We start from the raw sequence: 24,707 nt of genomic DNA, 5'->3' as shown, positions 1-24,707 counted from the left end.
AATGTCACTTTCAGAGTAAGAAAAATGGATGTGCAAAGTTGCTTCAGTTCATTGACATGGAATTATTATTTATTGTTTGGTTCCTGTACACAATAAGTGCATCATATAAGCTAACAAATAGCAACTTTGAGCTTTGTTTATATTTTGAACTTGGAGAAAAAAAGATGAATTCGTGTTGTTACTTCCAATATGGCGCGGCTTGCAGCACTTGAAAAAATGAAAATTATCGTAATAGACCGTATGTACAAAGCAAAATGGCATCTGTACGATGGTATTTTGTCCACCACCATCTCCAGAAAAATTAAAATTGTGAAAAATTCCACGTGCCTTGAAATGGCAATTTGGAGTTCGCCGACATGCTGCATTTTCACCGAATATCTTTTAAAAAGCGATAGACGAAATTGGGAAACAGAAAACACCTCCAGTATCTCTTGTTTTACTACAAATACATTCAAAATATCTCAAAATAGTCATTCGCGGTTTGAAATCAGATATAAAACCATAAGAAACGCAAAATCAGAAAAGTGTTGCAAGTAACCCCGTTTACTGGGTAACTTGCAACACCCCTATTTTCGGTTCATTCTGCAGACTCAATTAGTTTATATTTTTTCTCATAATCATAAATCAAAAGTACTCACCACTATACAAGTTTTGGCTACTTACACTTGGACCTAAACGGTATACATCGAAAGTTATACTAAGTCAAAGTTCAAAAGTGTTGCAAGTATCCCCGGATGACGGTACTAATGAAAAATTGAAACTGATTGTCATGACGAAGTGAAACCCGTTTTGCTGACGCTGACTGAAGCTAGTTTGAAACTGAAGCGGTGCTGCTTCTGTAGAAACCGAAGCTTCACTGCTTCATTTATGTGTGACGCTATGCAATTGAAGGTGACGTTGTAGGGCCCTGAGTGCATGTATCCGTGTGCACTATCCGTATGTAAGGTTAACATATAAGACTTCGATGTGTATTCTTTACGAGATTCAGCTTCGCATAGAACTTGTGCGTGCCATTAGCCTAGAACAGTTGTTCTAGCTTTTAACGATCCTTCTGGCGCTTTTTCTCCTCAGAATCGTAGTTAACTCATTCCGCGGTAGTGAATACTGGTAAATCCGTATCAACGAACGTTTGCAAAACGCGGTGCGTTTCGACGGAGACAACTGGTAGCTTGACAACTCGATATCTAACTGCATTGTCGATAGTCGGCTAATAGCATCAGAAATCCAGGAGCGGAGATTGAAGTGACTCGGATCCATTCTCGAAAAGGGAAGCGAACGAGACCTGCAGGGAAATACTTGCCTGAATCCACAAGGATAACGTTGAAGAGGCAAACCGGATATCGTCGGCGGACTAGTTATTTATGAGTAGGTTGTGCGTAGGGGGCTGGCAAAGGGTGAACATGTGCATTCCAAAATCTCTGTTTATTAACTCCTGTTCCTACCTCCACGAGGTACCGGCTGGGGTACGCAACTTCGGTTGTCGTATGTTAATAAGAAATGGGGCACAGTGGCTCCCGCTCACATTAAGATGGCAGCCCCACCAGCGGTATAAGGACCTTAGGTTAACAGCCTACTGTACCGAACACAAAAAAGTTACCGAAAATGAAAGAAGAAATCTCTCTGGATTATTGACAATGACTTTTAGTATGAAAACACGGACACGAAACATGGAGTATACTGACCTTTGCCCAGTAGGGCAAGCTGGCTCAACTTGCAAGGAAAGCTAGCCGCCTGAAGCTTGAAATCCTGGGGCTGAGCGAGGTCCGCTGGCCGGGTACAGGCGAACACAGCACATCATCCGGGCAACTCTTGCTTTACTCTGGCATACGAGGTGAAAATGCCACTCAAGAAAGAGGAGTTGGATTCTTACTGAGCCCAGGGGCAAATGCGGTCCTGTAGAAGTGGGAACAGATAAATGAGCGAATAATCGTTGCCAGATTCAGAAGACGGGTTAGGAACCTTACAACAATTCAGTGCTATGCGCCAACAGATTCTGCCGACCTGCAGGAGAAAGAGAGTTTTTACAGCCAGCTGAACAGCGTGGTTGAGAAAATCCCGAAGGGGTACATCCAAATCCACATGGGTGAACATGGTCATTGGTGGATCGCTCTTTCCCCATAGACCAGTATTTAAAGTCACGTGGGTTTTCCGCGACGGCCGAACAGAAAACCAAATCGACCACTTCTGCATCAGCCGGAAATGGCGAAGGAGCTTTTTGGATGTACGCAACAAACGAAGCGCTGATATTGCATCCGACCATCATCTTGTTATCGCTGAGATACGTCTGCGCCTCGCACGTGTCCAACAACGGGAGGAGAAAGTTGGGTGCCGCTACGACGTCCGCCGATTGGAGAATCTTGAGGTGCAAAGGGCCGAAAAGTCGAACAACTTGAATCCCGAGCCTCGGAGTTGCCACCTGGTGGAACCGTCGAAGAGCAATGGACCGGGATCAAGAACGCCTTCATCACGACCAGTGATGAAACCCTCGGCAAAGCGCGCAGCAGGCGGAGGGAGTGGATTTCAAATGAAACTTGAAGGAAGATCGACGAGCAGAGAGAGGCGAAAGCCGGCAATGAGCGAGCGCGGACCAGATCGTCTAAGACAGCTGCCCGTCAACGATACGCCGAACTGGAGAGGGCTGTTAAACGTGCTTGTAGGCGGGACAAGAGAGCCTGGCCTAACTTCCTAGCCGAACAAGGAGAAACCGCCGCCGCTAATGGTGATATCCGTTTGTTGTACGATATTTCTCGCCGCCTTAGTGGTGTCAGGATGAATACAAAGATGCCACTAAAGGACAGAGCTGGTCAGCTATTGACTGACCGTACACAACAGCTTAAGCGACGGACTGAACATTTTGAACAACTCTTCCGAGTTTCAAATGTCAGAGACCAACAAAACCAGCAGCGTATGACGCCCACAGTTCGTCAAATTAATCGCGTCAACTCAGAGGCGCCATCGCTGGATGAAATTGTAGCAGCCAACAAGAGTATGAAATCCAGCGTCTCAGCGGAGACAACGCAAAAACTGCAGGTATTCATTAACCGGTGCCTGCGATACATTATTCGTGCCTGGTGGTCTGATAACTGGATATCCAATGAGGAATTCCATCGTCGGTGTCATCAACGGCCGATAGCTACAGAAATTTGTGAACGTAGGTGGAAGTGGATCGAACGCACCTTGAGGAAAGGAGTGAACGAGGTTCGCAGAAAAGCACTCGACTGGAATCCACAAGGACAGTGTAGAAAAGGCAGACTTAGAGGCTCATGGCGACGCAGCCTAGCCGACGACATCCGAGCTGTAGACGAGAACCTGTCCTAGCGATAGGTAAAAGCCATGGAGGGTAACCGTCACCAGTTGAGATCTCTGATTTCATCCCTTTGTTCTGCCGGACCGGCGGACATGGTCACATAAGTAAGTAAGTTGTGCGAAGGGATTTGGTATTCACGTCACTTTTGGAAGATCTGTCGCAGCAAAGATTTGGTTCGTTGTCGATAACCCATTCACAAAACCGGTTTGATAACTTTCCGCGAATCTGCTTGCTAGCGGCGATAGAAGGCGAAAGATAATCTGAGAAAGCACTTTATAGGCAATGTTTTAGAATGGTGATCGCTCGATAGTTCTCACATTCCAACTGGTCGCCCTTCTTGTATATTGGGTGTATTAGTCCTTCCTTGCACTCCTCCGGTAGCTGTTCTGTTTCCCAGATCCTGACTATCAGCCGATGCAGACAGGTAGCCAACAGCTGTCCGGGTCCATCTTGATAAGCTTCATAGCGATGCCATCTTTGCCAGCTTCCTTGTTGTTCTTGAGCTGCTTGATGGCTTTGATCACTTCATCTATTGTGTGGGTCAGCATATCACCATCATCTGCGGCACTGATATAGTCATTCTCTTTGTTGGCTTGGTATTTCGTCTCCGCGCTTTTTAGGTGCTCATTGTAGTGCTGCTTCCACCTTTCGATCACCTTGCGTTCATCCGATACGATTCCCAGCAAACATTTTCGTACGTATATCAAAGTAACAAATATGATATATGTACCGATATATATCTAGAAAAATCGCATTCGATGCACGAAACCAGCATATGCGTACTGTTTTGGAGGCGATATACGTACTGCAAATTATATGACAACAATTCACATTCATAAGTATTTGTATACGATGAAATCCGACTGAACATGATTAGTTCCATAGTGCTATACAATTCTGTGACGAAAATCGTATGTGAATCAGTTACTATCATGTTGTACGAATAAATGTAAACTAGGATGCACTTAATTAAGGTTTATGTACGATTTGGAGTTTGTTTAGCGATATTTAAGATGATTTTCACACATTATTATACGATTTGTGGTTTGCTGGGTTCCTCCGTCTTTATCTCGACGTGTTTCAGCTCGCGGCACAAAGCCTTTGCGGGATACATTTGGTTTCTTGTAGAGTTAACGCGTTTCCTGAGAACGATAGAACTGTTCCATGTCCTCGCACTCCATTTCTTCCAAGCGGCGCTCCTTATCCCGGCAAAAGTGGGTTTGCTGTTTTCGTTTCTGTCTATATCGTTCCACGTTTTGACGGGTCCCCTGCTGCAGCATCGACGCCCGCGCTACATTTCTCTCATCTAACATGCTCTGGATTTTTTGTCGAACCAGTCGTTACCGTCGACTTCTCTCAGCGAACTCAATGGCACTTTTCGCAGCGCTGTTGATGGCTGCTCTATCACTATTTCAGTAGTCTTGGAGAGGGGCTTCGTTTAACTCTCCCTCACTCGGCAGCGCAGCATCAAGGCATTGCGCGTACTCAGTAGCGTCTTCATGTACCTTGAGTCGTTCCAGATTGTACCGTGGCGGGTGCGGTACCGAATGTTGGTAACAACGGAAAGTGTATGGCGCACTTTAACCATTAAAAGTGGTCATAATCGATGTTTACACCACGATAGGTTCTAACATCGGAGATCGAGATGTACCGATATGGGGGTCTGTGCCGAAGGTAGGTAATTCGTATGGCCAAATTTTTGGAGGCGGCGAAGTCAATGAGTCGATGACAGTTTCCGTTCGTAAGCGGGTGTACGTTGAACTTTCCAATAATCGGTTTGAATCCCTCCTCCTGGCCATCAAGCTGCGCGTAAAAAGCGTCCTTATCGTCCGAAAATTAAGAGACTTGCAGTTCCATGTTATATGGTTCCAATGGTGAGTCCTTTTTCGTTGCCTTGGTCTATGCCGATTGTTCCGGTCCTTATTTACATTACGGATGGCTTGTAATGCCTGTTCCAACCCGTTGTGTCGCTGTGACCATCGAGGACCATCGTGACAGTACCGTTTTGCGTCCCACACTGACACGATGATGATGATTTCCCGTTGCTTGTCAGTATATGACTTTAGTTTTAACCGAGGTTGGATACCGGATCTCCGCTATGGTTGCTCGTACCGGTTGGTACCACGAGGATGTAGGAATAGGAGTTACTGGATAAGAGGTTAAGAACCACTATGGGGTTTGTTCTGTTTTGTTTACCAATACATGAAAGTAAAAGCTAAAAAAGGAGACAAACGCGTTCCTTCCAAGGTGCTGCGGACAATGTCTGGCGAAGTACAAACTGAAAGCGGAGAGTGACGGAAGTGTAGAAATCATGAGGTGCAGGCCCTGTTTGGGGAGATTTCCAGCGTGCATCTGAAGGAAGTCAGTAGGCTGCGGTGGGCCGGTCATAACGTAAGGATGTCGGACGACAGTGCGACGAAAATGGTTCTCTTCTAGAACTTCACCGGCACTTCAAACAGAGCGGCCCAACATGCGAGATAGCTAGAGCAGATCGAATGCGAGTTGCGATCTTTTAGACGTTCAAGAAATTGGTGACGAGTGACGCAAAATAGAATTAAATATAGACGACTGCTTGAAACAGTACGAATCGCTGCTGATTTTTGCCGACGACGATAACGACGATGGTGGGCAGGTGGAAACCGTTGACGCGTGGCTGCGTTTGTCGTCGGTAATAGGGTGTGCCAGCTATTATTTGCCATTTAATTTAACATATCCTATTTTATTCGCGCGACAGTCTCCTAAATCTTAGGAGGAACTGGTTAAGCCAACGGTTACACTTTTATGAATCAATTGGTATGCAAACCATCAAAAGTCGTACAGAATTGAATAAAATGTTAGTGTTCAAAGACATTAATTTTTTTGTCACGTTGACCAGAATCTCAAATTGAAATTGACACCCTTCTGTGAGCAAGACGAGTTTTACGTCAACAAGGTTTGAAGTGCTTTGGAAATAAATTAATATCTGGCGTATGTTACAGAAGTGGGTATGCGATTAATATTCTTATCTGTAACACTTCAAAAATATTCGATTTCAACGAGAAAGCGTGAAACACGTTCCATTTAATTCTACTGTAACCTAATTAAAATGAATTAAATTAAATTTATATATAAGACCTGACTGTTAAATGCCTATGGACACTACTTTTTGTTCTTACAAAGTATAAAAATTACCTTTTTGCCGGCCGGTTTCGGGTAAGTAGTTACCCATCAACTAAAGTAGTTGGACTCGGCCCCGTAGATGGGTAACTACTTACCCGAAACCGGTCGGCAAAAAGGTAATTTTTATACTTTGTAAGAGCAAAAAGTAGTGTCCAAAGGCATTTAAGAGTCATTCTAGTTCTTACGTTAGCACGACTACGTAATTGAAGATATAAGACCTGCTCTTAACTAAATAATGATAAGCAGAGCGGAAACTTTTATTGCATTCTATTTATTGCTAATTGCAAGGAAGACTGTCCAATCAATAAGTGCACAATCGCTCATAAAAGGGCTATTTTGATTTAAATCGTTTAGGTTTCTTCGGCGCACTTATTGCTTGGAATGTAACGAAAAAGTGCGCCGAAGATCCCGAAACGATTTAATGCAAGATCGCACTTTTATGAGCGATTTCGCACTTTGGATGGTACAAGTTTGCTTGCAATCAGCAATACAGTCTTTTAGATTCTTTTGCTTATGCTGTAATATTAAATGAAACGTGATGTAGACATAAACTTTATTTAATTTGATTGGCTATTGAAATTTTTTTTAATAAATCCTTTTTCCTAATATTCTTTTTAGTACTGTTATGCTTAAGATGAATGTGGGGACGGAAGCAATATTAGAAAAAACACATCACCCAGTTTATGTTTTATGTGTGCGTGTGTTCGCCAGACAACACTATTTATATGTCCTAAAATCTCCAAATGATTAGCCGAATTCCGATTCGGTTCTGCACATTAATGACGATTCTGCGCTCTGCAGAAACCTACAAACGGTACCATTGATCGTAACTTTTTAGCGATGTTTCAAACCTTAGAGACCTTGCATGTAATGTAGCAAAAATCAGCTGGTTTTATGCTTGGTTTAGACCGCTCACATAGTGGGTTTTTTTTATTAAATTATAGCGTGCTCTACAGTAACCATAAACATCAGGCAAATAAACCGGTTATCGCATCAGTTCTATGTTTGAGCAATCAACGTTATTATCAGTTGGTCGAAAACATTCTGTTGGAAATGACGATCTTTTTGAGAGCTTCTGCATTCTGTTGTTTCTTCTTTGTTGCTGTAACAGGTCTGCAGGTCTCTTACGAAAAGTAACTAGTTGGTGAAGTTAGAATAACAAATGCTCCTAATCACGTAATTTTTTCTAGCTACAAACTATACCTCGTTCGGCCAGAGACACGTGCTCAACTGGTTCTGCTTGAGAATGGCCTCAGCGACGCTCATCAGGAGGTTGATTTCTGGAGCCAACCTAGCATCGGCCGCGAATCATCTGTTATGGTGAGCCCGACAGCGGATGATTCATTTCAAGCATTGTTACGGTTTCACAATATTTCATATGAACTACGGAGTCAAGATGTTCAAAGTATAATTGACCACGAACGGATTAACCGGAGTCGGAGGTTGCGCAGAAGAAGGGCTGTAAATGAACCGATACAGTTCGATCATTTCTGGGAACTTGATGAAATATATGGGTACTTGGATTACTTGGCAAAAATGTACCCGGATGTGGTGCGTGTGAAAAAATACGGTACAACCCACGAAGGTAGACCGATTAAGGTTATCACCATTTCGAAGAGTGGTGAAGTTAGGCAGGACCGTCCTGTCGTTTTGATTGACGGAGGAATCCATGCTCGAGAATGGGCCGGCCACATGTCGGTGATGTATTTGATTCATCAATTGGTTGAAAACTCTACGGAAAATATGAATCTGTTGAATAATACCGATTGGGTAATAATGCCAGTTGCCAATCCAGATGGGTACGTCTATTCACATCAAACCAATCGAATGTGGCGTAAGAACAGAGCCCCGGTAAATTCTCTCTGCCAGGGAGTTGATCTGAACAGGAACTTCCCCTTTCGTTGGGCTTATTATGGCGGGGTAAGTTTTTGATGGTGATGTCTGTGTTAGCTCAGTTAACTAATTTAGACTGTAATCTAGGAATGCAGTATTGGCTATGCTGGTTCCACTCCTGGCTCTGAGCTGGAGACGCGCGCACTGATGTTGCTTATGGCAAACTACGCTGGGGCTACTAAAGTTTATCTGGCAGTACACTCGTGCGGTGACTATATTCTGTATCCGTACGGTTACGATTACGTGCTCGCGCCAAATGCCGACGAGTTGCAGGAACTGGGTGAAACTGCGGCGCGTGCCGTCGAAGCGATTGGTGGGCCCAAGTATGATGTGGGCAGTGCCGCCTTCTTGTTGTATCCGGCCAACGGCAGTGATGATTTCATATACGGTAGCTTCGGAGTAAACTATTCGTACACGTTGGAGTTATCTTGTGGCGCCTCTGGCGATGGATTCATAATTGAATCAGGTGAAATGCAAAAAATCGCGAAAGAAGCGTTCGAAATGTTTAAAGTGTTCGGCGTGTTTGCGGGAAGTCAGGTAGTTTAAACGGTACTAATCTTATCGCCATCGAATTGTTCAATAAAAATGCGAATAATAAATACATCTTACATAAATTTCAATACAGTCTTATCGGTGCGAGCTCAGTGACAGATAGGCAATCAATTATGTTTGTAGCTTTTTTACGGGAATTTGTCAACTCAATTGTGCTCAGTCTCGATGTGATACCCGTTTAGACAAGATGAGGTTTTGGCCGTTGCTTATATGTTGTGCCATTTTGGCTTTCGCAGATTCGTCCAAAGTCTCGTACGCCAAGTACGTAAGCTGTAGAAAGACCGACGATAATTATGTATGCATTTTAATTTGTAATTTATTCTCAGTTTTCAGCTGTTTGTGGTACGCCCAGATACGCGTGAGAAGCTGGTAAAGTTGCATGATCTAACAGAAAATGAGAATTATGATTTTTGGGACCAACCGCGCTTGAACCGGGATGCACGAGTGATGGTTAGCCATTATGATGAAAGTAGATTTGAGAAGATTTTAGAACAAAACGACATTCACTATGATCTAGTCATGGACAACGTTGAACAGTAAGGAAATTAAACTTTCTAGCCAATTATTTTGTTCTAAATTTTACCTTGAAGGATTTTAGATAAGCAGCGGAAATCCAACATCGAATACCATGAACGAACTAAGCGTGACTCCAACTCACGATCTACCATTGAATTTGACCGTTACTGGACACTGGATGAGATTTATGACTACATTGAGGAATTAGCTGCGGCCTATCCTACGGTGAAGGTGTTTGAGATTGGAACAACACAGGAAAATAGACCCATTAAAGCACTTTCCATTTCATCAAACGGAGACATTTCAATGGAGCGTCCTGTGGTGTTTATGGACGCTGGGATACATGCGCGGTTAGTAAAAAAGCAAACTGCTAAAACAACATTTAATAAACAAATTTTCATTTCAGCGAATGGGTCGGGGTGATGTCGGTAGTTTACATGATTCATGAATTTGTCGAACATTCGGAACTTTACAGCAGTCAACTTGACAACACCGATTACTTTATCATTCCTGTTCTGAATCCGGATGGTTACGTCTATACACATGAGGTGAATCGTCTGTGGAGGAAAAATCGTACGCAAAATAATCTGCTTTGTGCAGGCGTTGATTTAAATCGTAACTTCCCTTTTGCATGGAGATTCACCAGTAATGGATGCACTAATACTTATGCAGGTGTGGGACCAGGATCAGAAATAGAAACTAAGGCGATGATGGATCAAATGGAGAAGTACAAGCCTGCATTGGTAATGTATATTGCAGTGCACACTTCTGGTGAGATGATTTTGTGGCCTTGGGGATATGAGATGGACCATTACTGTGATAATTGGGAAGAACATGATGATCTTGGAAAGCAGGCAGCGGCCGCTATTCGGGAAGTTGGTGGAAATGAATGGACAGTCGGAAATGCTGCCGATATTCTGTATAAGGCTTCCGGAGCAACTGACGACTATGGGCTATACCGCGGGGCTCGCTTGTCGTACACTATTGAACTAACCGGCGGTGGAATAGAGGGATTCGATTTACCTGAAGCTCAGTTACCAAAAGCCGTCACAGATGCTATGGAAATCTATAAGACATTTGGAGCCTATGTGGGAACGCTGGCTCTCCCCACGCCGTCGGAAGAATGAATATTTTAAAATGTTCGATCATGATAGTTCTTTTGGTCTTTGCTTTTAGCATAATGGATTTGCTGAAAAGACTCAGAAATATAGATTTTGTAAATTTAAAACCTTGAACCTGAATTATTTAGCCCAACCTTAACCATTAATGAGAACAGGAATATAATTAATTTGTTATAACGGTTGGTTTTTACAATCGCCAGAAGGGACGGTAGAAGAAAGTATTGAAACAAAGGTGTTAATAGTATCCAACCAAACAGAACGGGGCAAGGAGGATCATTGAAAAACAACTTCTCATGCGTTGCTTCAATGACCCTCGCCTTGTCCCGTTCTGTTTGGATACTATCAACTAACTTTGTTTCATTACTTTCTGCTACCACCCTCTCCGTCGATTGTAAATAACTACCGTATCATTACCATTACCGTACAAACGCAATCCTTTATTGCACCTTTATCGTTAGTAAGGTTTTAGGGTAGAAAACCTATTTTCAGCTTATTAAACAGCAGCATGAACAATATTCATGAATTATAAAAAAAAAAGAAAAAAAGGCTGGGCTTAAACGTCTTTCTAAGACTTAATTCTTCTTTATCGACAGACTTTACAGCCGGCTATTAGAGTACAGGACAATTACAGGGCTAGTGCAACAATCCTATTGACTCTATCTAGCAGCACCGCCTAGCCGAGATTCGAACATACGACGACTGGTTTGTTACACCAGCATCGTACCTCGAAACCAACTAAACTAATTTGTGAATTATGTTGAAACTATATTCATTCTTATACAAATTTTTCTTAACGATTCGTTTCCTAACATTTATTGTATATCTAAATGTAACGCGATAGTTGGTGTTGCACATGCGCTCGCCTACCGTAATTACTTAATTGCTCAACAAACAATAAAGTTGATTTATGGCATAGGGTGATTTATTTATTTTGGACAAGCGTTACACCTACTCTATTTTGGTCATTTTCATTTGATTTGCCGTAAATGTCCAAAATAGAGTTAACGCCTGTCCTAAGCAGATAAATCACCCTATTGTTTGAGCCTATCAAAGGCATATCACCTACCGAAAGTCTATTGTCTATTGATCAATATCTATTAATAGAAACCTGAGAAATTACGATGAGCCCGAACCAAAGCACTAGGGGAAAAGTGTATGATGTGTACCCCCAAATTAACAAGAAATAGCTTATAGAAAGGATAAATTGACAAGAAATAACTTATGGAAACGACGCAAAAAATTACATCGGATAGTAGAATCAAAATATATAGAATGCCAGTGTCGCTGCAGTGCTCGTGGTAAGCATCACACATTTGAAAATTATGTATTTACATTGTATGCGCATATGTGTGAGTGATCGATTCGAAACGGGAATCTGATTGTTAAACTGAAAAGGCAACCCAATAAAAAATCCTTCTGCTTTTCCGTAAATCACGTAGGATAAATCACCCGATTTGGTCGTTTTGGCGTATTTCGTCGACAGGAAAGTTTTCTATTGGGCAATTTGACAATGTTGTTCCCGTATCCAAGGCACGAACCAGCAACATGTTTGCCACCAAAATATCCATGAAACACCAGCGACACTGGCATTTTATATATATTGATTATACTCATCGGAAGCTGCTCAAAAATAAATTTATTTTTGTTTATTTTTTTTACAGCATGTGACAACAGTGATACTTGCATAGTAGGTTGGTTCCATCAAATACTATGGTTTCTGGTTGGTTTTACATTTTAATTTAGCTAGTTGAGGGAAATTGACCAACGGGGGGCACGTTACCCAAGTAACAACGGTAGCTGAATTGCAAGAGCAATGACTGTTTACGGGTTGGTTTAAGGCGATCAAAACTGCATAAAGTAAGCACTTAAATGGTGTTTGAATAAGCGATGTTTAAGCTACTTTAAGTTTTTCAAACCAGTTCTCTCCCAAAAACTGACAAACAAGCTTAATAGTGGATTTTTCTGCTAAATAATCTGTTTCTAAACAGCCATTAACATCAAACCGTTTTACGGATGCTTAAAGGTGTTAAAGTGTAGAGTGGAAGCTTTCATTAGGCTCACAGCTTTCAAACTACTTTAAGGCTGCTTAGGGGGGTTAAAGTGGCTTTACAAACTGACAGCTTACGGCTGACAGCAAAAGTTTGTCAGTTATCGACATTATCGACTGCTTCACGCTAGGCGGGCTAGGCTTCAGGTGTAAAGATATTCTCACTGTCTGTTCTGCAGATGCAAATGGGGCGGATCATACGACGAGTGCTTATGGATCATAAGATGGCGGGTTCAATTCCCGGAAAAAAGACATGCATTTTAATTTAGCTAGCTTACTTAGAGGAATTAAAGTTGTTCAAAATTAAAAATATCGCGTTCACGGCAAAATAAAATGACGCGTTCCATTTTTTTAAATTTAAAAATAGATTTTTTTGGCTGCATAAAGGTTGATGAAGCGTTTATTAAGCGAATGGAAAAACAGATTACAAAACTATTTCTCGTTCTAAAAATAGAATTGACAGCATTGCGTAAATTGGCTATTTAAAAGCGCAAAAAAGTTTCTATTAAGCTTCAATGCAGCTTCGAAAGCAGCTATTAATTAGCCTGAAACTTGATAAAATCATCAGATTTAGATGTTTAAGAGCTGAAAAAAGGTCTTTATTTTTAATCCTAAACCATAGATCAGCCACAAGTTGAATAAACGTCGATTTAATTTATCTTCGACATAAAGAAAACATCGCACAGACAAAACTTATCTAATTAACTAAATACTACTAATTCTTAGCCTAAATACACTTTTTGACAAACTAAAGTCGAATAGATAGTAAATTTCATTGAAACGACTGTAGCAAACTTCCAGCGGGTTATTCATTCCGTAAGCAGTGCGATGAGGCAATTGCCGAAAAAAGTCAGTTTGGCGCATCACCCGTGATGGCGTGTTGAAGCGTAGTTTGCTCAATATATCCGCACAGTCGATGTTGCCTGCTATAACGTCGAAAATAATCATGCGTTGAAGGAATACTCGCCTACTTGACAACGTTGGTAGGCCGATAAGCATGCAGCGACTTTCATTCCCTCCAGCCAAGATTCCGAAGAGCGTATCGAATGAACTGCCTTTGCACATGTTCGATTCGGTTGATATGAACTACATGATATGGTGTCCACACTTGCACACCATACTCTAGAACACTTCGCACGAGCGAGCGTATGCCTTAGCCGTAACAGCAGAGATATGTTCTACGAATCTTAGTTGGCTATCAATCAGAATTCCCAAATCCTTCACAGTTGTCTTTCGTTTTAAATTGGTAGCTGCCATGATGTAATCAAACACAATTGGTGCACGTAACATGGTAAATGATATTATGCAGCATTTATTCACGTTTACTTCCATACCGTTCAAACTGCACCAAGCCATGAGTGTGTTGATATCCGTTTGGAGTGCGCAACAATCTGTAAACGTCGTGATTACTCGGTAAAATTTGAGGTCGTCAGCGTATAATAATTTTGGAGACTTTAATTTCCAACATAGATCCTTGATAAATATAACGAATAGCAATGGTCCCAGGACGCTGCCCTGAGGTACACCGGACTGAATTTGGAATGAGGTAGAGCAGACACCACAAACCTTCACAGTTGAGCTGCGACCCGTAAGATAAGACAGGATCCACTGAGTTATCCATTCTGGTAACCCTATTCTTTTAAACTTCTCGACCGCGTGGGACCTTGTCAAAAGCTTTGGCGAAATCGACATACACAGCGTCAATTTGTTGTCGTTTTTCCATTTTGTCCACTAGAGTCGAAACGTAGCTTAGTAAGTTTGTTGTGGTCGCGCGTTTTTTCATAAAACCGTGCTGATCTGTAGCAATTATCGATTTAACAGATTGATAGAGTTCATCGTGCACCATACTTTCGAATACTTTAGGTAGACAGCTAAGAATTGAAATACCACGATAGTTCTCCACCTCGTTAAGAGAACCAGATTTGTGAATTGGTGTGATTGAGATTTCCAAATGGTTGGAAAATACCTCTCTGTGATAGAACGGTTGAACAGAATACTGACAGGGTACGCGAGAGCACTGGCACAACTTTTCACGAAGAACGGTGGCAACTCATCGGGACCGGGTCATTTTGATCCATCGATGGATTGCAGCTTAAGCAGGACATCGTGGGGCGAAAAATTCATTCGAAGCATATTTACATCGTAATGCGGAATACTGTTCAAGTACGCTTCAGACAAAGGTGGTGAGTTATTACTTGACACACTTTGAAAGAAAGTCGAGAACATATTCACGGACTCCTGTAGGGTGGCCGCATCTATTCCGTGATAACGCATGTTTTCCGGTATCCCTTTTGTAGTTTGGCGATCTTTAACGTAGCTCCAGAACGCTTCTGGGTCCGCTTTTACATTTTCTTCTATGCGTCGAATGTAATCACGAAAGCTTGAAGGGTTCAAAGAGTTGAATTGAGCCTCAATTTCACGCATTTCAATTTTCCGAGATTCGCTCCGACATTTGAAGTAACGTTTTCTGGCTTTCCGTAGACGATTTCGAAGATTCCGAAGGTTAGCATTCCACCACGGCAAATTTTGGCGAATTTCACGTTTGCTTTTTCTTAACGGCACACTTCTGTGAAAGATACGAAAAAGATAAAATCAGCTATAAAAGCGTTTGATCAATCTGAAATTGCTACTTGGGTATACACTCTTCCCTTATTTGGCGGATTACTGTACTTCAACAGCAGGCCAAAATCGTGTCAGTTGGTTCATGTTATGGTGTAGATTATACTTACATTTTTGCACTCTTATCCCGATTTGCTGCTTTTATAAGTTGGTTGAAAATACCCTCCTGTATCCTATATTACGTTTATTTTAAAATTTTTAACTCTTTTCTGTTCGTTCATAATAAAATTTACCTAATTTTCACGTAAACCCAATAGGTTTTCAACAGCTGTGATTATAGCGCATTATAGAAAAAAATCCTCTGATTGCTTTACTGATATTACTGATAACAGCCTTGTGATTATTAAAAATCAATTATGATTATCATGTTTCTAAAAATTATTACATGGATTATTCATTGATTGCTATTGATTGCATAATTTCGACTTAAAAGATTAATAATTAAATGAATAAAATCTTTGAAATTAATTTAATTTAAAGCAATCTCTGAGTTTTACGCATTTCTACACGTTATTGGAAACCCCTTGCGTATACTCTTAGCAAGGTACCTTGCATTCACGTAAACATCGTGTGACAACTTGAATGCAAAATAGGTATTTAGTTTTTCTGTTGCATGGACGTGATTATTTTGAGTGTAAGCAGCCAATGAAACCGCCTTTAATTATACTACCCCTTAACTGTCACGAAAGTTTCAGCTGAAATGACGAGCAGCTTTCCGTTCCCCGTGTTCTCAAAATGTTTTGAGTCATTAAAACAGTTTGAAATTTTTACACCTGTGAGCACTTTGAATCGACTCCATTTAGTTTGGTTTTTTAGTTACTGGTCAACGCGGTTGAGATTGAATCATTTTTATCACAAATATATTCCAGGTTTAGTGTTGCTAAAGGTCGGGTGTGCGCTAAGTCAATCGGTTTTTGACGTAGAACTACGTCTTACGGCAAGTTTTGAGATAGGGTGTCATTCCAAAAAATCGATAAATGCGAGCGTCACAAAATATGATAGGTTTTGAGCGCTAATATCTCAGCGGTATTCCAATCGATTTTCAATATTCTTACACCAATCGATCGGAAAATCTTCTAGGAATTGACCCAAATGAAGAAAAGTATGGATTCTTGATGCTGAACTATTGAAAAATTGAAAATAATGAACCTATGTTTTACCAGAATTCTCGTTTCGTGATTGGTTGGAAGATTCTTTACGATGATCCAAACCTATACCAATTTGATATCTGTGCTTGGGAAGTAAGCTAACACACGTGACAAAGCTACTTTATTTCAAAAAGATTTTTTAACACCGTGGTTAAACCTAGACCATTTTTATGTCCTTGCTTGGGAAGTACGCCAGAAAGAGTGACAAAGCCCCCTCGTGCCAACAGATTTCCTACGAACGCGACTAAACCTAGTCCAATTTGATGTCTGTGTTAGGAAAGTGTGCCAGGAAAAATGACACAAGTTCATTGTCCCAACAGATAGCAAATGCTTTACTGCGAGACGATTAAACCTAGGCAAATTTGATATCTGTGTTGAAAAAATGTGCTACAGCTGTAGTGTTCGGTTATAGTATGACTCTGTATGAATACAGATGTGTAAGATGTGCTGTTGATAAAGTAGGATTGAATTGGTAAAATCCCTTCAACGTGGGGAACCATGGGTAATAAAAACAATCTTTAATTTCTGTAAGGTAGGAGGAAAGCAACAGTTTGTGTTCTTGATTTTGTTAAACTGTTTCCAAGTGCACATAGAAATAACTCTGAAATCTTTTGAGAATTGAACGTATGCAATGTTACTACTTTGATGAATGTTACATACAACGCATGTAGCATGTATATATGTTGGATATATACGAGACGTGGAGCTGTTGATCTCTCAACTTCCAAGGGAGCACTCGAGTGCTCTCCAACGTATTGAAGAACCGGATGTTCGGCGTCGTAGCATTGCAGCAAGTGAGCAGGAAGAGCTCAACGGTATATACGTTCGGAGATGGACACCCCGTCTACCAGACCTGCGGCAACACACATGAGCTGGGTACAGCATTCATAGTGATGAACGAGATGCGGGAACGGGTGGTTGGGTGATGACCAATCAACCCTCAAATGTGCAGGTTGAGAATCATTCAACATAAGCAGCATCAACGTGCACAGCCCTCATCTCAGAACTACCGACGATGAAAAGGATGAATTCTACACCCAATTGGAGAGTGAGTTTCAATTCTCAGGTATGCCAGGAGGAGGAACACAAACCGGTGATTCGAGGGCTCAGCGCACAACAGCTTACCAATGAAATGGGCCTTAGATTTACCGACTGTGCCGCCTCCAAGAACATGGTCGTTCGTAGTATCTTATTCCAGCACATACTCAAGTATATCTGGAGGTTACCAAATCAGACAGAATCACAGATCTAATACCGTTTGATCGACTGTTAGGAATTCTCAGACATTATCAACGTCACATCCTATCGAAGCGCTAACGTTGATTCGGACCATTATGATGGTTAAGATGCGTCCAAAACTCTCCGTTGCGTTGTGAACAATATTTAGTACCGACGCCAGCCTCAGTTAAATCTCTTCCGGTTGAAGCAGCCGGTCGTCGTCGCAAACTATGTGCACTCACTGGAAGCTGCGCTGTCGGAAGAGCACGTAGTAGACGACATCCCTCTCGAAGACTATTGGAACACCATTGGAACAGCCATTAACAGTGTAGCGGACAGCTCCACGTGACACGTGGCACGGAATCAGCGGTACGATTGGTTTGACGATGAATGTAGAAGAGGGTGAGGAGAATGCTGCGCGAGCGGCCAAGGTACGCAGTGCCACACGTTAGAATGTGGAAAGATACAAACAGAAGAAGATACCGCGAAAGCAAATCTTCAGAGAGAAAAGGTGCTACCTGGAAAAGCAGGAATATGCCGAGTTGGAGCAGCTGCACCGTTCTCAGGAAACGCGAAAATTGTATCTGAAACTGCACAGATTCTGCAAAGGCTTTTTGCTGCGAGCCAAAATGTGTCGGAATAAGAATGGCAGTTTCTTGACGAACGATCGTGAGGGGACAGATAAGCGGAAGCAGCACTCCGATGAATGCCGGAATGGCGGCGGGGAAGTGATTTCGATAGTGCAGAAAACGGGGAAGAGGTGCCAGCCTCAACGATAGGCGAAGTTAAAGATGCCATCGTGCAGCTAAAGAACAATAAATCAGCTGGTGATCGAGTGAACACCGTTCTCAATGCTGCCTACAAAGTGCTGTCCCAAAACATTTAAGTCAAAACTTATTAAGTCAGTTTCGTCGAAGGACGATCTACATTGAATCAAATATTTACACTGCGATAGATTCCCCTAAAGGGCCGTGAATACAGAATTCCCACGCACCATTTGTTCGTTGACTTCAAAGCCGCATATGATACCATCGACCGGAACGGCCGAGCTTCGTCATGGTGATGGTCGACACGCGGCGCAAAAGCATCGAAAGAGTAACCAAAGACAATGTTTCTGCCAATGGGTCATTCAAAAATGACGTAACAAATTTTATTGATGCACAATGAATGACATAGTTAATATAAAACACAATTCATGATTTTTTTTGTGTTTATTTGCTCCTGAAGCAGGTGGGAACAAATGACACAAAAAATTATTTAGTTCCAACCCGGATTGAATAAACAAATTCGCTAAAAGTTCCTCGCACTCATTTGATTACCTGTTAAATCATTAATTTAACGAGACCAATCGAGCATGAACCTATGCAATTAGATAGGAAGTGTTCATGCTCGATTGGTTTCGTTAAATGTGAAATAAGTTACGTTTCAATTCTTTTGCTATAGTTTCTTTAAGTTCACCGGTTTATAAACTTGGTTAAACTAACGACTAACGGTACTAGTTCAATGACGTACGAAGTTTGGCCTCCCGGTCCTTGGATCGATTTGATTTTTCTGATAGATATTTTCGACCGATTTTGCAACTTTTATTATTGTATAACAAAAATTGAGGGTAAACTGGAAACATAGTAGTGACGAAAACGTTGCGAAGGATACAGCATCCATCGGAGCAAAAGTTTCGATTGTCTCATAAATATTAATGACACTATCCGAGAAAACTTTCTCTATCTAGGCGGCGGTCAAATCACTTTCTTTATCCGATGTACCCAAATAAACTAAGACAGTGTTAGAGTCCTGCTAGTCCTTCTGGTCACAATTATACAAGCGAAGTTTCAAGTACTTTTCCCTGTTGTGGAACTAATTTATACAAATTCCCGCTGTGTTACGATCTCTATCGTCAAACTAATTCCTAGCGAAAAAACTTTTTTTCTGTGGTTGAATAATTGATTGAAATTTATCGTTAAATTCAATATTGAGCATTATCGAGTCTATTACTTACCCGTAAGAGTGCTCTATGTCCACATTCCGGTTGCCGAGCATTCTCTTCTCTGTTGTTATGAAGATAGATATTCATTGCCCGTTTCTACGTTCCAATATGGCCACGTGGAATCACGCAGCCGAAAGAGAAAGTTTTTAAAGCCTATAATATTCCATGACAGTGTTCGAGGAACCATCTCCTCCGCACAGTGAGGAGCGGCGAAAGTCGACTGGCACTGACAACCCTACCTACCTATAGTGCACTGCACTGGTTGCAAGGCAAACAAAAAAAAAAAAGAACCATCCGGATGAAGAGAACAGGACAATAGGAGTAAAAGTCGTTTGGCAGGTCGCTATTCGATGGTTTGGCGCTGAAAAACGATGGGAAAAGGAAAACTTTTTTGCGACTAACAACTTACTGCTCAGCTGAAGGAGGTAATGGAAAATCTATGTAGCAGGCAGTGTGGCGGAAAACAATTACGTGATAATAAAAAATTATATCTATTTGCATGCCACTTTTTTGTTCGAATAGCAAAAACTTCATACATATATGAATCATGCTTGTAATATGATGGAAAATAAGTGTATACGATAGCTGCTGTTCAAGTGTTAGAAGATTTCAAAAAATTTTCCTGCCCGTCAAGTGTAAAAATATCGCTAGAAATTAAAACAAAATGTAATGGAAATTTTAAACTATATAAACTAATATAATAAAAACTGTCATAATAATTTGGGTAGAATAGAGCAGAGTTGCATGGTAACTTTTTTTCTCCTCCGTTGAAAACGTTGACCAGTCGTTACTCGTGCAGTAGGTAATATTGATAAAATCAATGATAACCTGCCGTTTATGATTTTGCCGTTTTTAACGGATTTAGGTACACCTGATCTGCCGTTTTACACCACTGATAAGAGTTTGGAAATAACGAGCTGTTGGCCGTTATCATCCTCTGTAGATTTTGCATTATCGCGCACCGTTAACGTGATATCAAGAACATACTGTTACTAAGGTTCGGTAATAACGTAAGCAACGACATGCAATGGCACTCGGATGGAGATGTATAAAACGGACAACGGCTTGCCGTTTCACTGCAGTTTTAAATCGAACGACCATCTTAGTACATCCTTGTGTCAACAATGCGTTTCCTAGTTTTGGTTTTGTTCTTGGTCCCGTTGGTGGCTGGTACACCAAGCACAAGGCATACTGTGTCTTGGGATCACTTTTGGACACAAGAGGAGGTCGCTGGTTGGTGATTTTTCCCGTGTTCCAATTAATTATTCGATTGATTCCTTACAGATTGAGGACTATATGCACGACATGGCTCATCACTACCCAGATATTGCTACGTACGAGACCATTGGGACTTCTTCAGAGGGCCGTCACATCTGTGCATTATTCATTTCGTATGGTGCCAATGACAATAAACCTTTGGTAATTATTGATGGAGGCCTTCGAGCTCGGGAGTGGGTCTCCCCGATGGTGGGAATGTTCATCGTACATGAGCTGGTCGAGCATCCGGAGGAGTACATGGAAATCTTGGCAGAAGTTAACTTCTTGGTGATTCCTCTGGTGAATCCTGATGGGTATGTGTACTCACATGAAGTTGACCGAAATTGGTTAAAATCACGAAGCTCCAGTGGTAGCAATTGCTATGGCATCGATCTGAATCGTAACTTCGGCTACGAATGGGGAACTGTTGGTGGTAGTTCTGATGTATGATTTACGGTATATTTATGTTTAGTTTATTTTATAAAATTTGAATTCGTCAACAGCCTTGCGCGGATAACTTCTTTGGTTCAGCTGCGTTCTCGGAACCAGAAACCCAAGCTCTGCGAGATACGATTAGTCGCTATAGTACTAATTTGAAGCTTTATCTGAGTGTTCAGGCGGCCGATAAAATGGTGCTTTACCCGTTTTCGTACAACGGCCTACGTACGCCGAGTAATGTGGATGAGCACAGAACCGTAGCTCAATCGGTTGCCCGAGAGATGATGGCGAAACATGGATATATTTACACCTATGGTGCAGCTGGAATTTTGTTGCCGGCAGAATCCGGAACCATAACGGACTTTGTGGCCGGTACCTATTCTCCTCGGTATACGTTTGTTTTGGAAACCCGTGCTGACTACGGTTATGAGCTGCCGGTAGCAAAGTTATCGGAGGTATTGTACGAAACAGCGGCCGGTTTGAAGGTTTTGGGACAATATGCTGCTGGCATTCGCAGCGTTTAGAAGTGTGAAATCTATATAGTTATTTTTAAAATTGATTTAGGTATTTTATAATAAACTCGTATCACAGCTGCAAATAACTGTGCCTATCATTTATTGAAGTGAAATGACTTAGCCAACATTATATCAAGTTGTCTCACGTCGGTCAAAAATTCGGCTCAAACATAACTAAATAAGGAATATGTTTTCATTTGAATTCAATTACTCGTCAAGATGACGACTGGTAGGCCGGAGATGGATGTTGATTGATGTATGACAATAAGTAATTTTAAATTAGTAAAAACTAAAAAAAAATTATTAAGATTTATGGCATTTGGATAGTAGTCAAGCGGATAATTCACTGTCATCGTGGGCTTCAAGAGAGGTCTTTCATCATGATCGCCGCAAACCTCGGCAAGGAAAAAAATCGTATAAAGGTGAGATTTTGGCAAGAATTGATGACATAAGTTTTGAGATATGTCGAAGAAACTCTACTTTGTCATCTCGTTTCGTCGCTAGCTGTTCCTCCTCGATCTAAGTCGGACCCACCAGTGGTAAAGTATAAGTCCAAGTCCAAGTCCAAGTCCAAGTCCAAGTCCAAGTCCAAGTCCAAATCCAAGTCCAAGTCCAAGTCCAAGTCCAAGTCCAAGTCCAAGTCCAAGTCCAAGTCCAAGTCCAAGTCCAAGTCCAAGTCCAAGTCCAAGTCCAAGTCCAAGTCCAAGTCCAAGTCCAAGTCCAAGTCCAAGTCCAAGTCCAAGTCCAAGTCCAAGTCCAAGTCCAAGTCCAAGTCCAAGTCCAAGTCCAAGTCCAAGTCCAAGTCCAAGTCCAAGTCCAAGTCCAAGTCCAAGTCCAAGTCCAAGTCCAAGTCCAAGTCCAAGTCCAAGTCCAAGTCCAAGTCCAAGTCCAAGTCCAAGTCCAAGTCCAGGTCCAGGTCCAGGTCCAGGTCCAGGTCCAGGTCCAGGTCCAGGTCCAGGTCCAGGTCCAGGTCCAGGTCCAGGTCCAGGTCCAGGTCCAGGTCCAGGTCCAGGTCCAGGTCCAGGTCCAGGTCCAGGTCCAGGTCCAGGTCCAGGTCCAGGTCCAGGTCCAGGTCCAGGTCCAGGTCCAGGTCCAGGTCCAGGTCCAGGTCCAGGTCCAGGTCCAGGTCCAGGTCCAGGTCCAGGTCCAGGTCCAGGTCCAGGTCCAGGTCCAGGTCCAGGTCCAAGTCCAAGTCCAAGTCTAGGTCCAGGTCCAGGGCCATGTCCAGGTCCAAGTTCAAGTCCAAGTCCAAGTCCAAGTCCAAGTTCTCAAGTTCAAGCCTCCAAGTCTAAGTGCTTAATTCTAAGTCACTAGGTCCAAATGTCCAAGTCCAACTCTTCAAGTCCAAGTTCCTCAATTCAAAGTCTCTAAGCCTGAGTCCAAGTCCAAATCCACGTCCACGTCTAAGCTCTAGCACAAGTGTAAACGTGAGTACTTGTCTATGACCGAGTTCATATATAAGTCCAAGTCTACTCACAAAAACTTGCGTAGAGTTGTATTGCGTTAGTCATGCGGAATTGTCTTGAACACAATCCTTTAGATTCTTCAGATTTGTTACGTTCGATAACATTCAACTCTCCAGATGTCTTTCTGGATATACTGGTACTATTCGAGGTTAATCCCCTGTGTTTGAATTAGTTTTAATCTCTTTAATTAGGTTTTACTATGTATTTAGGGGTAAATTGGGCAAAATGGACTATTCTTGCATTTCGCACAGTATGGAACAAATGGGATATGTTTCATCTGATGTTTGGAAGATATTTAAGTTCATTTCATTGGCGGCAAATAAGTTTTTATACTGTTTAATTAATTAGCTTCATTAATTAATTAATTAATTAGTTTAATTAGCTTTTATCATGATTTTTGGGGATAATAGAGCAAAGTGGACCACTTCCCGAAGTCTGCGCAGGATGAAACCATCACCAATCGATTTCCTGCATTTTTTACATAGGAATAGGTACCTTGAAATATAAAGATAAAGATTTTTTGACACTAGCTGAGGCTATATGCAGTAGGAATAATATCAATAACATCAAATTTCAAACTCCCGGATCCTCTCCTCCACTCTTTGCTCTCCTCTCACTCCTACATAAACGAGCCCCAGCTAATGTCATTCTCGTTAGTGACGAAACCGCAAATTACTTCATTCCAAACGTCTGATTGTCAAACTGACAAGGCAACCTAATAAAAAATCCTTTCTGTTTTTCCGTAAATCACGTAGGATAAATCACCCGATTTGATCGTTTCGGGGTATTTCGTCGGCAGGAAAAATTTTCTATTGGGCAATTTGACAATGTTGTTCCCGTGTCCAAGACACGAACCAGCAACATGTTTGTACCCAAAATATCCATGAAACACCAGCGACACTGGCATTCTATATATATTGATTATACTGTAATGATGCGTCCAACAAATGCGACCCGCTCAATTTAAAAGCGTCGTTTCGTCTCTTGAGAGTGTGACGTAAAAGCGAAATTGTTAAGAAAATATACTAGGCAGTCAAAATCGTTGACAAAGTCGTTACTGTCACTTCCAAACATCGTCCTTCTATGAAACTCTGCAACCAGCTGTACAATCCCTTTAGGACTTGCCAGTGTCGACTCATGCCACAGACACCCGACTGCTTCAGAGGTTTCCATTGAATCGCACTGTGCTTGGTGTCACAGAAGTTTCGGCCTCCAACACCGCAGTCGAGCCATTCCAGCAGCTGTCCTGGAACTGAGTGCGGGTGCAGTAGCTGGGGCTTTCGCGTGTACTATTAAAACGTTGGTGCTATATGGCTGGTTAGGGCTATATGGTTAAAGATAATTGAGTCGAAGAGTTTTGAAGAAGACGAACGTGCACTCTTAACTGGTGGTAATCGTTTACGGCGACGTACTAGAACTAGAAGATCGTGCAGCGCATTCGTGTAGGGGAGCGGGCCTACACTCCGA

The 24,707-nt window shown here is 41.9% G+C and overlaps 3 protein-coding genes across 3 annotated transcripts; all 3 read left to right on the top strand.

Moving 5' to 3' along the window:
- The first annotated feature begins 7,505 nt into the window (after positions 1-7,505).
- On the top strand, positions 7,506-8,940 carry LOC128734933 (carboxypeptidase B-like). Its single transcript, XM_053829340.1, has 3 exons — positions 7,506-7,599; positions 7,657-8,386; positions 8,447-8,940. Exons 1-3 carry the CDS (start codon positions 7,520-7,522, stop codon positions 8,903-8,905), a joined length of 1,269 nt encoding a protein of 422 aa, XP_053685315.1. The 5' UTR covers positions 7,506-7,519; the 3' UTR covers positions 8,906-8,940.
- A 139-nt stretch (positions 8,941-9,079) lies between these two features.
- On the top strand, positions 9,080-10,573 carry LOC128737020 (carboxypeptidase B-like). Its single transcript, XM_053831564.1, has 4 exons — positions 9,080-9,172; positions 9,238-9,447; positions 9,502-9,777; positions 9,834-10,573. The coding sequence occupies exons 1-4, from the start codon at positions 9,099-9,101 to the stop codon at positions 10,552-10,554; spliced, it is 1,281 nt and encodes a 426-aa protein (XP_053687539.1). The 5' UTR covers positions 9,080-9,098; the 3' UTR covers positions 10,555-10,573.
- A 7,393-nt stretch (positions 10,574-17,966) lies between these two features.
- On the top strand, positions 17,967-21,783 carry LOC128736172 (carboxypeptidase B-like). The gene is made up of 3 exons (XM_053830654.1): positions 17,967-18,011; positions 20,849-21,265; positions 21,325-21,783. The coding sequence occupies exons 1-3, from the start codon at positions 17,967-17,969 to the stop codon at positions 21,781-21,783; spliced, it is 921 nt and encodes a 306-aa protein (XP_053686629.1).
- Positions 21,784-24,707: the final 2,924 nt, after the last annotated feature.

The sequence above is a fragment of the Sabethes cyaneus genome, chromosome 2 (assembly GCF_943734655.1).
Source record: "Sabethes cyaneus chromosome 2, idSabCyanKW18_F2, whole genome shotgun sequence".
NCBI lineage: Eukaryota > Metazoa > Arthropoda > Insecta > Diptera > Culicidae > Sabethes > Sabethes cyaneus.
This window is presented reverse-complemented; position numbering and strand designations above follow the sequence as displayed.

Bases quoted from the DNA above. Each gene is read 5' to 3' on its own strand.
- LOC128734933 (XM_053829340.1), top strand. From the start codon at position 7,520: ATGACGATCTTTTTGAGAGCTTCTGCATTCTGTTGTTTCTTCTTTGTT. The intron at 7,600-7,656 runs GTAACTAGTTGG...AATTTTTTCTAG, and splicing joins CTGCAGGTCTCTTACGAAAA to CTACAAACTATACCTCGTTC. The intron at 8,387-8,446 runs GTAAGTTTTTGA...ACTGTAATCTAG, and splicing joins GTTGGGCTTATTATGGCGGG to GAATGCAGTATTGGCTATGC.
- LOC128736172 (XM_053830654.1), top strand. From the start codon at position 17,967: ATGAATGTAGAAGAGGGTGAGGAGAATGCTGCGCGAGCGGCCAAG. The intron at 18,012-20,848 runs GTACGCAGTGCC...GATTCCTTACAG, and splicing joins ATGCTGCGCGAGCGGCCAAG to ATTGAGGACTATATGCACGA. The intron at 21,266-21,324 runs GTATGATTTACG...ATTCGTCAACAG, and splicing joins CTGTTGGTGGTAGTTCTGAT to CCTTGCGCGGATAACTTCTT.
- LOC128737020 (XM_053831564.1), top strand. From the start codon at position 9,099: ATGAGGTTTTGGCCGTTGCTTATATGTTGTGCCATTTTGGCTTTCGCA. The intron at 9,173-9,237 runs GTACGTAAGCTG...ATTTATTCTCAG, and splicing joins TCCAAAGTCTCGTACGCCAA to TTTTCAGCTGTTTGTGGTAC. The intron at 9,778-9,833 runs GTTAGTAAAAAA...TTTTCATTTCAG, and splicing joins GACGCTGGGATACATGCGCG to CGAATGGGTCGGGGTGATGT.